The sequence below is a fragment of the Monopterus albus genome, unplaced genomic scaffold (assembly GCF_001952655.1).
Source record: "Monopterus albus unplaced genomic scaffold, M_albus_1.0 scaffold138.1, whole genome shotgun sequence".
NCBI classification, from domain to species: Eukaryota; Metazoa; Chordata; class Actinopteri; order Synbranchiformes; family Synbranchidae; genus Monopterus; species Monopterus albus.
The window spans coordinates 802,849-816,593 of NW_018128018.1; the positions used below are offsets into that span (position 1 = coordinate 802,849).

Below are 13,745 nucleotides of genomic sequence, written 5' to 3' on the forward strand. Positions count from 1 at the left end.
GACAATAAGCACAGGTGCCCCCCAGGGATGTGTGCTCTCCCCTCTGCTGTTTTCACTCTACACCAACGACTGCATCTTGAAGGACCCCTCTGTCAAGCTCCTAAAGTTTGCTGATGATACAACAGTCATTGGACTGCAGAAAGAACATCGGTGCCAGCCTGCCCTCCATGGAGGACCTGTGCACCGCACGGGTCAAAGGGAGGGTGGAGAGGATCACTGCTGACCCCTCACACCCCGACACAATCTGTTTGAGCTCCTCCCCTCTGGACGGCATTACAGGTCACTGTGCACCAAGACAACCAGGAACAGGGACAGTTTCTTCCCCCAGGCTGTCGCTCTGATGAACACTTAACCCACGACAGTATGATTGGACAATAGCCCTCAGTGCAACACCTGTGTATATATACATTGTACAGATTATACAGACTCGTACAGGTTTCTAGTTCTTAAGTACTCTGTTTTATCCCTATTTATCTCATTTCAATGAACATTCCTTTGTTGTCTGCATTGTTTACTGTTTGTTTATACTGCTTATTCTGCATTGTTTGCACTGTTTGTTGCTGTTAATGCTGATGTTAATACTGCTTATTTTGTTATATTACACAGCCTTATGCTGGTTTACTGTTTTGCAATTTGAGAGCCGATGTACATGAGTCAAATTCCTCGTGGCCAATAAAGCTGATTCTGATTCTGATTCTGATTCCGATTCTTACCTGTAACTTGAACCACACAGGTTCGAAGAGGCTCCGGTTCTGTGACGTTCCTGGTTACAGGTCAATAAGTTTCTGTAGTGAAAAATAGACATCTGACTTTTTGTTGAGCTTCCTCACTGAGAATAAAAGTTTCCTAAATGTTGGACTGTTTCTTTAAGCTACAACCACTCTGACCTTCTGGTGCTGCTGGTAGTGAACCTGCAGGGAGAACCAGGTCTCTGCTGCTAATCTGTTGTTATTCACTCATTATTCTCATTTTTGCTCCTGGTTAAACTGAGGAGAATCTTTAATTCTTCTTATTCTGGTATGATCCTGCTACCTCTCTGAGTGTTTACATGTGCTGTCAATACAAACAGGATTTAGTCCAGATTAGAGACAGAGACAGGAACAGCAGCTGCACAGCCTTGCCATCAATAACACAGGCCATCAATAGCTGGTGATTATGTGACAGCGAACAGTTGCAGTTTAAAACCCCCACAGACCGTTCTTCTCCCTGAAGAGAAAAGACGAATTGTCACCATTCAGCTTCAGTTCAGAACAAGCAGCCCGGAATCACAGTGAGAGCGGTGCTGTGGTAGTTCAGACAGAGACAAAGAAATCTGCTGAGGACAAACTAGTCCTGTAATGCTCACAGGTCAGTGATTATATGTATTTAACACTCACCAGTTTGGAACCTGGCTCATCCCATAACCTGAACTGTTAAGAATCTGAATTGTTGAGGTTCTTTGTTTCCACAAATCAGATGAATGCTATTAACAAGTCGACAGCAGAAAAAAAAAACTCTAATTATGTTTATGTAACTCTACAGTTTTGTTGAATACATTTCTTGGACAGGTAATTTCAGTGTGGATTATGTTCACTGTTTCCAGGTTGTTTGGTAAGGAAGGTTGTTTGTACCACACATGCCTACTGCTATTTGTAGCCTTGGATCAAATCACAAGAAAGGGTTTCATTTAGAACTGAACTTAGTGACTGACCCCCTGTATTCATCTTTTTCATCTAAATAAACCCCATGACGTCCAGTATCCTGCCTCCAGCCAACCTGTGCGACTTAGCAGTGAAGACTTTGTGTCTGTTCATACAACAGAATATGTTAAAGACATCGCTAAGTGTTTCACAAACCAAGGCTATTAACCCCTAATTTATTCTCCCAGTTGTCTCTGATTCTGCAGTTTCCTGTTTGGTCAGTGAGTCTGGAAATATCCTGGAAATCAGTGCTGTTGAGACTGGACAGAGAGTGAGCTTTATGTGTTAGCAAAGTGACGCATTTAGAAGGTCGTACCTTTCTGTTGAGTTATCAAAACTGTGAGGTGGTTCTGACCTGGCTCTGACACAAGGAGGGGAAACCGATGTGAAGCCCATGTCAACTTGTCATAACAGTGCTGCGTCTTCATGAAGTAGTGTGATGACACTTGTGGAGGTTTCTGGTTGTAGTTACTGTCGTACGCATATTTATTCTTATGCCGGTCAGGATCAGCACAGACTTCAGGCCCTCAAAGGTCTGAAACCTGGATTCAGTGTCAGAGTCTGCAGATAAAACAAAAGAAGAAGCGGAGACAGCGGACACGTTTGATTGGTTCACTGGAGGGAAATCCATCCCAAAGATGGGAGACCTGCTCTAGTCAGTTCATAGGTGTGTTTATGAGGACAAGCTCACACTTGGCAACTGATGCTCTCAAATGAGAAACCTTTATTTTCTTCCTCACCTGCTCCTGGTTGTCCTCTGACTCTGCCTCATGAATGACCCCCCACACTGTCACAACCCTCTGTGTCCATGGTAAACATGTTAATGATGGGGGGACCAGTTATCTAAACAGATTATTGTCTCCCAGTGGCAGTGAGCACCATGGCAGCAAATTGAATTCCCATGGGGATGATGATGATGAAGAAGAAGCTGTATGACATACACACACACAGATACACACACATCGTTGCAGTCATCACTCACAGGATCTGTACATGGACTTACCCTAATCTTAACCAAAGTTGATGCTTGGTCTAACCTTACTCCCCGTCATTTTCAGTCTTGGGGACCAGCCTCCGGTCCCCACAAGTGACTTCTGGTAACCACAAAGCAGTATGCTCCCTGTATTCCTTCCCCACAAGTATATATAAACCAGGCCACACATACTCACACAGAAAAAAGGCCTTTTGGGGAAATTATCTTATTTTGTGACAACTGCTGACAACATCCATAACTCACACACACTTGAAACCCCGCTGGGATTTCAAGTGTGTGTGTGTGTGTGTGTGTGTCACGACTGTCGCACACCCTCGATTATATCAAACTGTCTCTCAGAGCTCTGAAAAATATTCATGAGCTCACCAGGGTAGTGTGTTTCAGTGTGTGTGAGTGTGTGAATAATAAGAAACCCTAACCGATGACAAAATTATCCTAAAGCAGGAAAAAATGAAGGACGGGTAAGAAAAAGTGAGAAAAAGACGAGGCAGGGAACTAAGAATCAGAAACGGGGAAGTACTCTGTGTGTTGTACTGGCAGTATCTGTAGCAGATAGTACTGCTGACCTTGTGCACTGTTTGTAGTGCTGCCTGGTTGTGCAGCCCTACAAAGAGTCTAGCCCCCCATTAGTCCAAGGACATCTGGGAGGGCATTTGAAGTCCAACACAGATCAGGCAATGATGGAGGAAGGGTCCAGGTTGCAATGTACAGTCTGCAATGTGACTGTCCTGGTTTTGTCAGACACGTGACTGCTCTTCTGATACTGACCTTATCAACACAACATCAGAACCACTGGCAGGTGAAGTGAATAACATTGATTATCTTGTTCCAGTGACACCTGTCAGCGGGTGGGGTAAGTTAGGCAGCAAGTGAACAGTCACTTCTTGAAGTTGATATGTTGGAAGCAGGAAAAATGGTCAGGTGTTAGGATCTGAGCAACATTGATAGGAAGCAAACTGATAAAAGCTCTTGTGTGGTGTTCCCGGTCTACAGTGGTCTGTACCTATCAAAGTGGTCCAAGGAAGGACAACTAGCGAACTGGCGCCAAAGCTCACTGGTGTGCGTGGGGACCAAGGCTAGCCCTTCCACTCTGATCCCACAGAAGAGCTACTATAGCACAAACTGCTACAAAATTTTCCTGAAATGCTTTCTTTCCTAGTTCCACTACGGAGACAGACAGGAAACATCACCAGAAATCCTCAGCTCAATTCAAAATAGGGACATTGTGCTTTTAATGATGGTGCCTCAAACATTCAGCATCAGGACACACCCTGGTACATCACTGATGTATGTGCAATTTGTTTTGATCAGAAATACTACAACTTTTCTGGCTCAAAATCTCTCAGTCAGTTTTCTATCACAGACAACTGAATCTCTGGGTTATGGGCAAAGTAAGACATTGGTTTTCTGTTACAATCAGAACAATTCATCAAGAAACTAACTGGCAAAATAATCAGTAATGAAAATGATCACTGGTTGCAGTCCTGGTAGAAACTGTGTTATGTAATTAAATAACATGACAACAATGTCCAAGTCATAATTATTACTGAGAAACTCTGACACAGAAGTGCCTGAAAATCAACATGGATGCCTCACATCAGCCAGAGATTCAGTGTAATTAAACCCACATTTAATGGATACGGGGTTAAATTGCCAGTGCACTGTATTTTTAACTCACATCTTTGTAATCACGAGTTCAGTTCAGGTGGCCACAGCCTTTCGAGCACCTGCCTGGCTCAGAGGCTCCTGAACAGAGAGAAAGTAGGACAAACTGAGGGAGAGTCCTGAGAGTGAAGGAACCACACAAAGAGAGGAAATGTAACTACACACTCAGCTCTCTGTGTGTGTCGTCTCTTTGAAGAGCAAGTGTGAGTGTCAGCAGCAAACCACAGAGATAATATGTGGGTGGAGATGCGTGTGTGTGTGTGTATATGTGTGTTACAGTGCGTGTGCCTGAGGTAAGGCAGCCTGTAATCATCACCTCGACATGTTGAAAGCTGCCTGTCCCTCATTTACATACAGAGAGGAGGAGAGGGCGAGCGAGCAGAGGACCCATGAGAAAATTAAAAGAGAGCGCAAGAAGAGGAGGGAGGAGGTGGCAACAAATGAGGAGTGAGGTGCAAACTGGAGCAATTACCAGAGTAAACTGTTTCTCTGCAGACGCACCTACAGCATCAGCGCTGTTACCATGGTTACCTGCAGGTTAAACTGGGCACACACTGGATGCCGCATCCCAGCTTTAGCCCCGAATCCATCGCCCGGACTAATCTTAGACTCAGGTTGAATTGGTTGTTCTTTAATGTGCGGTGTGAGCATGATCCCAGTGCCCGATCAATCACCTGATCGATCAACAATCCTGGGCAATTGGCTGGATTTTTGGCAGGTGTGAAATGTTGGTTGGCTGTGAGCAGTGTGAGCAGCTCCATGATCTCACTTACCGCATGGCAGCTGTGAAGAAACATGTAGCGTGCTTTGTGCTAATGGTATTAGTACATTTATGGTTAAGCTTTGGTAAGAGACCGACCTGTGACACGCAACGACGTAGTGTGCGTCTTCACACGTCTACTGCTCTGTGCTATTCCTTAAATTTCTTCTGGCTCTCCTTCTGTTGCACAACGGCAAAGAGTAACACCCCCTATTTCTCTGGGCACATCCAAGTTCCTTTGACTAATCCTTCCTTGATCCTCGACCCAGTCATCTCCCAACCGGAGGATTGGAGGTTTGAATCTCAGTGCCTGCAGTCCACATGTCAAAGTGTCCTTGGGCAAGACACTAAACCCCCCAAGTTGCCCCTGATGGTTAGAGCCATCGGTTGAGTTGGCGCCGCAGATGGCTGCCTCGGTTCTGTACCAGAAACAAATTCCTTGTGTGTAACATACTTGGCAAAGTTCTAAAGGAGAAAGAGAAGGAGAAGGTATCCACTGCTGTTTTCTCAATCACAGCCAAAGCCAAAAAAAACGGCTTTGCTAAGGGCCGTCCAGTCCCTGTACGACCAGAGCAGGAGCTTGGTTCGCATCACCGGCAGTAAGTCAGACTTGTTTCCAGTGCATGTTGGACTCCGGCAGGGCTGCCCTTTGTCACCGGTTCTGTTCATTATTTTTATGGACAGAATTTCTAGGCGCAGCCAGGGGCCAAAGGGAGTCCGGTTTGGGGACCACAGCATCTCGTCTTTGCTTTTTGCAGATGATGTTGTCCTGTTGGCCCCATCAAACCAGGACCGTTCACGATTGAGGGAAGGATGGAACGGGAGATTGACAGGCGGATCGGTGCAGCTTCTGCAGTAATGCGGTCGATGTATCGGTCCGTCGTGGTGAAGAAGGAGCTGAGCTGTAAGGCGAAGCTCTCGATTTACTGGTCAATCTACGTTCCGACTCTCACCTATGGTCATGAACTTTGGGTCATGACCGAAAGGGCAAGATCCCGGATACAGGTGGCCGAAATGAGCTTTCTCCGCAGGGTGGCCGGGCGCACCCTTAGAGATAGGGTGAGGATCTCGGTCACCCGGGAGGAGCTCAGAGTAGAACCGCTGCTCCTCCACATCGAGAGGAGCCAGCTGAGGTGGCTCGGGCATCTGTTTCGGATGCCTCCTGGGCGCCTTCCTAGGGAGGTGTTCCGGGCATGTCCCACCGGGAGGAGGCCCCGAGGAAGACCCAGGACACGCTGGAGGGACTATGTCTCTCGGCTGGCCTGGGAACGCCTTGGCTTTCCCCCGGAGGAGCTGGAGGAAGTGTCTGGAGAGAGGGAAGTCTGGGCATCTTTGCTTAGACTAATGCCCCCGCGACCCAGTCCCGGATAAGCGAAGGAAAATGGATGGATGAATGGATGGATGGTAACATACTTGGCCAATAAAGGTGATTATCCTTATCCTAATTCTGTAAAAAGGCCTTTCCTCAATTCCTCTCTACTTACATCTTATGTAGGCGGGTCTAAGACATGGGTTAAATTAAGGAAATTGAGATGGTACCCTCTTTCTGTCAACATTTAGGGTGCAGCAATCTTGTTTGAACGAACTTTCCTGGAATTGGGAAAAACTGACTGGAGCTTTGTACTCATGTTCAATGCAAGTTCTGATTGGCTGAGCCTGACGGTGTGAGCAGAGATGTTGCAGGTTCTGGCTGATTAAAACATGCAGTGTGACTTACATGATAAAGGATTAAAAACAGTCTCACGGTGTCTTCCCACAGCTAAAACCGCTCCATGCTATTTGTCTGCAGGTGTGTGTGCATTGTTCACAACAGTCAATGTGTACATACCCACTCAAGCCTGTAGTGGGCGCTGTGGGCCGGTCTGCAGAAAGGGTTAGTGTCTGTATGTTGATACTTCTGTTTGCACAAACGCTGCTTATGTGATTATTGCTGTGTTTTGGAAGGAAACTGAACATGGTACAGAGTCTCCACAGCCACAGAAGGAATGTATGGCCACTGATGTAACTAGGAAAAGTGTTTGTGGAGTGCAGCGCAAGAAGCATGTAGCTCATTTAACTCACAGTATCTGATGTAGACGTATATCTGACAGCCAATCAGAGAGCATGAATAAAAACTTCAAACAGCCCTTTGAACACACTATGTCCTCACTATCCCAAAATGTCCTCATAGTGCAGAAATGTCCTCAAACAGGGTTTAGGGGGACTGACCTGATCTGAATTCAGATCTAACATGGAATTGATATTCCTTCTGGGCCTTTTTCTTTATTTTTGACTTTAATGCAGCCTTGCTTCCAGCTCACCCCCCACCTCTCTCTCCTCACTCCCATTTTAACCCCTTTCTCATCCCTCTTCTGTCCTTCTCATAACCTCTCTTTCTTTCTTCCAGCTTTGACTTGTTTTACTTTCTGACAACCGACAGCTCTCTCCCTCTCTGTTCAGCTGCATAAATTACTGATGACCCCACCACCACCACACCCACACACACATACCCACCAGGCTGCAGCAGGAAGTTATTTCCATACAGACGCCCGCCTGTGTGGGGATGACGAGCATTACCATGGAAATGTTGAAGCATCTGTGTGTTAACTGTGTCCCGAGGCCTCTGTTTCCCAGCACTGAGGCAAGTTAACACACAATGGGAGGGAGCAAGGGCTGAGCGAGTATGACTTAAACAGGAGGGAGACAAAGATCAATAGTGTTTTAAATCATAAAGAAACATGCACTGTAAAAAACACTGCTAATAATGTTCCTGAAAGACATGAGACCAGGCTAACAGAGTGAAGTCCTGACAGCGCCCCCCACATGCTGCAGCCACATCAATGCAAACAGAACAAACAACACACTAAGTCATATACAGTAAGTTAATGCTGGTCAGGCTGGAGTTGTGCTGGGGCTGTGAAACGTCACTTACAAATGTGACACAGGTGAAATTTGTTTCACTGTATTTGTTGCAGCAAAGCTCACTGGCAGGTCAAACACAGTGTGTGTGCACAGTTTTATCAAAGTGAACATAAAATAAAACACAATAATCATATCAACCATTAAACTTATAGAAATCAGTATCATTTTTACTGATTAATGTCCAGATTGTTTTCTTGATTATTTGTTCATAAAATGTCAGAAAGTTGAGAAGAAGCTGGTTAGGATTCCCCACAGTTCAGTCTTCAAGTGTTCTGTTTTGATCAAAAATAAAACAATGTTTAGTTTACAATCATATATGAAAAAAAAACATCACATTTAAGAAGCTAGAATCATAAGAAACACATATTTCTGTTGCTTAAAAAGGTGGATTGAAGCACATATAAGGAAAATAACAGGGGTCCCAGAGATGACCCCAGATGCACACAAGAAGCTAAAGAGGCTGAAGAGATTTGACAAACCACTGCTGCTCAGCAGGATCATGGGAGCCTTTCCTAAGTTAAATGTAGTTTGTTCTGAGGGTGGTGCTACAGTGAACAGCATTAAAATCTAAGGCATCATCCTCTGGAAGGCAGGGAAGAAATCAGGACATTTACTGATGAATGTATACGAGATTATTGGACTGAAGACATGCAGACAGACAACTGCCTTCAGAGTGAAACCAGTGTGACACCAGTTTAAAGCTCCACTCTATCATAAAAAAAACAACAGCCCACAGGAGATTCAAGACATTTCACTGCGTTGCTGTGGATACGGGTGTGTTGCCATGGCAATGTTACTACAGGCAGCTACAGTTTGACCGAGAGATGAAAAGTATGGTGCAGCAAAATATTTTATTAATAACTTCACAAAGAGAAGCAGAAGCAGATGAGTGACCGCAGGGCTCAGCTTCACCTGCTCAGGTGTATTTACATATTTCATATTTCTGGATGTGAAACAGATTCATGTTCCTCGACTTTAATTTGAGACGTCACGGTTCAGTTCTGCTCTGAAACAGCAGAGAGGTTTTTCTGCTGCTGGGAGGGAAAAGTGTGAATACCATAAAATGAGTGTTCAGGCAGAACCTGCATCTCTGTGCAGGCTGGAGGGGAAGCTGACAGTCAGCAGCATGTCAGTTAGCTGTTGAAACATTAGTTGACACGAATAAATAACTTTAGATTGGACAGATCGAATAGGACATGCACTGAGAAATTATGCTGTGGATTTTTCGACTACATTTTGTAGATATAAGCAATAGTTGTAGTTTTTGACTTGTATATGAACAGAGACCTGAAGGCAAGAGAAACGTATCTGGACAGCACCAACAGGCAATTCAAACTTTTACATAAGACATGAAGGCAGTAGGACAAGTTATAAAAGAAACACAAGACAATATAAACATATGTAAATAGGATTTAGCAAAACAAAATAAAAAAAAAGAAATAAGAAAAAACAGAGTGTGAATAATTTAACCTGAAAACTAATTACACTTGATGAACAGATGTAACTGATAACAGTACAGGTACTGGCTCAGTATTTAAATATGACAGATGTGTCAGAATAAACACAACATTTTATTAAATTAACTTCACGGCTCTACTGAAACACAATCATTGATGTGGTTCAATGATAAAGCTTAAAATCAACTCAGATCACCAAACAGAACTGATCACTGTGAGAGAACAGTAACATGAACCTTGCAGTGTGTCCCTGGACAGTTGCAGTTTAAACTCAGCAGTGTCCCGTCACACAGTCATCATGTCAACACACTGAGGCGTCACTTTGGTAACACACAGTGTCTGCTCACGTCCAGCATGTCCAACAGCCCCCACACATCTACCTGACACCCTGCTTGTGACATTTAGCTGGTGCCCTGCCAACATTTTGCCCCCTCCCTGCCCAGTTTCAGCCAACATTTAGCTGACTTGATGTCATCAGACAGATGAGTCTGACGAGTGTAGAATTTGAAAGAGACAGGCTGTTTGGCTGAGTTTTCATGCTCTCTTTGTGTCTCTCTTTCACACTTGTTGCAGGTAAAGAGGAGCTGCCATGTTGGCCTCCTCCATCCCCCTGTCACTCCTCTTCTTCCTCCTCCTTCCCTCTCCCTCCCTCACTGTTGATGTCATCATGACCTCTGACCCCTCAGTGAGGTGGGTGGAGCTACAAGGTGCTCCCCTCTCTCACCTGCTGTTGGACCCAGGGTCGGGCCATCTGTATGTGGGTGGGGTCAACTACCTGTACCAGCTGACCTCTGACCTGGAAGTGATGTCACACATAAGGACAGGCCCTCACCTGGATTCTCCGGATTGCCTCCCTCCAATTGTCCCCCAGGACTGTCCCTCAGCTTCACTCACTCACAACCACAACAAACTGCTGCTGATGGAGGCAGGGCAGGGGGCGGAGCCAGGGAGTCTTATCATCTGTGGTTCACTGTATCAGGGCATCTGTGACAAGAGGTAACACGGTTTTATGACGAGTCAGTTTGAAGCTGTCGTGTTAGATTTTGCTACATTGTCGTCATCTGGTTTTCATGCGGATCAGTGAGTTGAGTCAGTGTGATTGTTGGTGGTGGAAGCTGCTTGAATTTTATCTGCTGAATTCTTTAGCCTACTAAAGTGAATCTTATACTCAGCTGCAAAATGGTTCCTTTCATAAGAGGCCTCATAAAAGTGTTGATATAACTGGATAAATGCTGAAATAATGGAAATATTGTGGAGCTCAGTCATAAACACAACTGTAACACTAACATTTAAGACTATGAATTCAACCCTATTTGTGTGTTTGAAGAGTGACATTAGCTGTAGGAGAACAAACAGGAACATTTTAACCTGATAGCATGTTCCCAGTCTGGGTTAGTTCAATCCTGTACTGTATTACAGAATGGGCTTTCTCTGCTCTTTCTCGGTAGGAGTCTGTCCAACATCTCTCAGCTCATCTATCAGACATCTAACCCTGTCGACACGCAGTACGTAGCAGCCAACGACCCCCGAGTCTCCACCGTTGCTGTGGTAATAACTACGGAGAACACCCAGGAAGGGGGCGGTGTGCTCCGTCTCATGCTGGTAGGTCGAGGCTACACCAGCAAAGGTCCCGGTGATATCCCACCAATCACCACACGCCGTCTGTTCCCAGTGGTCCCACCTCGCCGAGCATTTTCTCAGGAGGAGGAGCTGGGGAAACTTGTCGTAGGAAGTTACTCTGAATATAATAACCATTTTGTGAAGGCCATCACCCATGGCAACTACATTTACTTCCTGTTCTCCCGTCGTGACATGTGGCACAAGAAGGAGTATCGGACCTATGCCTCCCGGCTCTGCACCTCTGACCGCAGCTTCTACTCGTACGTGGAGGTGCCACTGCTGTGCCATGGCGGGTACAACCTGGCTCAAGGAGCATGGTTAGGAAACCACTCAAGTAAACCCACCCTGTTTGTTGTCATGGCAGCGGGGCAGGCCTCCACACCAGTAGCAACAAGTCGATCAGCACTGTGTGTTTATGTGATGGCAGAGCTGGATGCTATGCTGCAACGAGCACAGGAGCTGTGCTACACAGAGGGAGGACGAGGCAGCAGTGGACAGGAAGAGGCCTACATTGAGTATGCTGTGTCATCAAAGTGTCTGAAACTACCAAAGGTAAACACTGGTTCTTCGGTCAGTGAGGTCTGAGATCTGTAGTAGGCTACCGGCCTCCAATGTGAATACAGGAAGTAGTGTGTCCTTATTGTACAGAGGTGGAGGGCTGGGGGGATGGAGACCAGAGTTCATGTTGTGGCATTAAACTGCAGTTAATGTTAATCTTTTACTAATTGTTAACTCAGGGGCACCATTTGTAACAGAGAACCCATTACTCAACAGTGATTTAAATGTTTAAGAAAGCCAAGCAGTTTATTAGGTAGAGAGTACATCTCACAGTAAGTTCTCTGGCAGAAACAGAAATGGCTTTCCGAAACTCTTAATTCAAAACTTTTATTTTGTTGTTGCACTTCCTGTGCAACAACAAAATACAAGCATGGAACAGGAAACTGAGAGACACATTCTGGCACTCATAGCAAATGTTGTAATTTAGTTGTTAGATTTCTAGATCGAAGACGTTTCACCTCTCATCCAAGGGGTTTCATCAGTTCCGACTGATTGGTGTTGAGCCGCCCCCTTGGTGGTGTTTCAGTCCTTAGAAGGCCAACAATGTCCCTTAATGACTGAGTCATTATAGCCCAGTATCGGTGAGAGTCGTTACCTGTCTTTGAATCCTCCCCTGTGAACCGACGTCTATTGTCCTGGTGGGCATGTTTGGGCAGAGATGTCAAAACAGGATTGTAGATCGATGACAAGTTGTGTCTTAGTCCACCACCCCTATTTAGTGAGGGGTGATCTATTTTTACAAAAATAACTTCCTTAACTCTTCTCTCAAACCAGCGATGTTCTCTGGAGAGGATCTGGACTTCACTGTCCTCAAAAGGATGTCCTTTGTCCTTCAGGTGGAGGTGGACTGCTGACTCTGGTCCACTGGAGTTGGCCCTCCTGTGTTGGGCCATGCGTTTGTGAAGCGGCTGCTTAGTTTCACCAATGTACAAGTCGTTACACTCCTGACTACACTTAATTGCATACACCACATCACTCTGTTTACGTCTGGGTGTTTTGTCCTTCAGGTGGACCAGCCTCTGCCGCAGGGTGTTCCCTGGTTTAAGGTTAACTGGGAAACTAAGCAGCCGCTTCACACATGTGAAACATCTTCAACCTAGAAATCTAGTCCAGTTTTTTCCAGCTTACTATGACCTGGATGATGAATCTGCACAGATAGTTTAGTGATTGAAAAGGCTCAGAGTCAGAGCAGTGACAACTAGGATTCTATCACCAGAGTGAATCCTCCAACAGAAATGTCTGTGCAGATTCTCAGTCATCCAGGTCATAGTAAACTGAAAAAACCTAGAAAAAATCAACTGGACTAGATTTCTAGATCAAAGACGTTTCAACTCTCATCCAAGAGGCTTCATCAGTTCTGGCTGACTGGTGTTGAGCCGGAGATATTTATCACCACATCCCTCTGCCTTAAGGGAGTTCTGGATGTGTAACTTTTCCTTCTTGGCCCCTTCTGCAGTTGTGGGCACTTCCTCTGCCCTGTGATTTAAAGTTCTGATGACTCCCAGTTTGTGTTGAAGTGGATGGTGTGAGTCAATAAGCAGGTATTGGCCCGTGTGTGTAGGTTTCCAATATACTTCTACCTTCAGGCTTCTGTCCCCTCCCAAGTGGACTGCACACTCCAGAAAGGCCAGACAGTCATCTCTGGGATCCTCATGAGTGAATTTGATGTTGTCATCCACAGAGTTGATATGTTTGGTGAAAGCCTCTACCTCCTGGGTCCTGATTTTAACCCATGTGTCATCCACGTAGCGGAACCAGTGGCTGGGAGCGGTGCCAGTGAAGGAAGACAGGTCTTTCTCCTCAATTTCTTCCATGTACAGGTTGGCAACTATAGGAGACACTGGGGAGCCCATCACACAGCTGTGTTGCTGCCTATAGAAGTGCCCCCTAAACTGGAAGTAGGTAGTGTTTAAACTGAGTTCCAGCAGAGTGCATACATCGTCTGGGGTGAGGTTAGTCCTGTTGTTGGACTGCTGACTCTGGTCCACTGGAGTTGGCCCTCCTATTGTTGTTAGTCCTCCCAACACAGGAGAAATTACACATCCAGAACTCCCTTAGGGCTTGTGGATACCCTAAGTGGGCCTTCACCAAAGCAAGGAAGAGGCCCAACA

At 45.6% G+C, this 13,745-nt stretch overlaps 1 protein-coding gene across 3 annotated transcripts in view; it reads left to right on the top strand.

Annotated features, from left to right (window-relative positions):
• Positions 1–13,745, top strand: part of LOC109967880 (plexin-B1-like) — an 89,378-nt gene that overhangs the window by 32,912 nt on the left and 42,721 nt on the right. For all 3 annotated transcript variants that reach the window (XM_020613757.1, XM_020613758.1, XM_020613759.1), the window contains 2 exons: positions 10,030–10,452; positions 10,905–11,628. In XM_020613757.1, coding sequence (XP_020469413.1) covers positions 10,046–10,452; positions 10,905–11,628 — 1,131 coding nt within the window. In that variant the 5' untranslated portion in view covers positions 10,030–10,045. The remainder of the gene's footprint in view (positions 1–10,029; positions 10,453–10,904; positions 11,629–13,745) is intronic.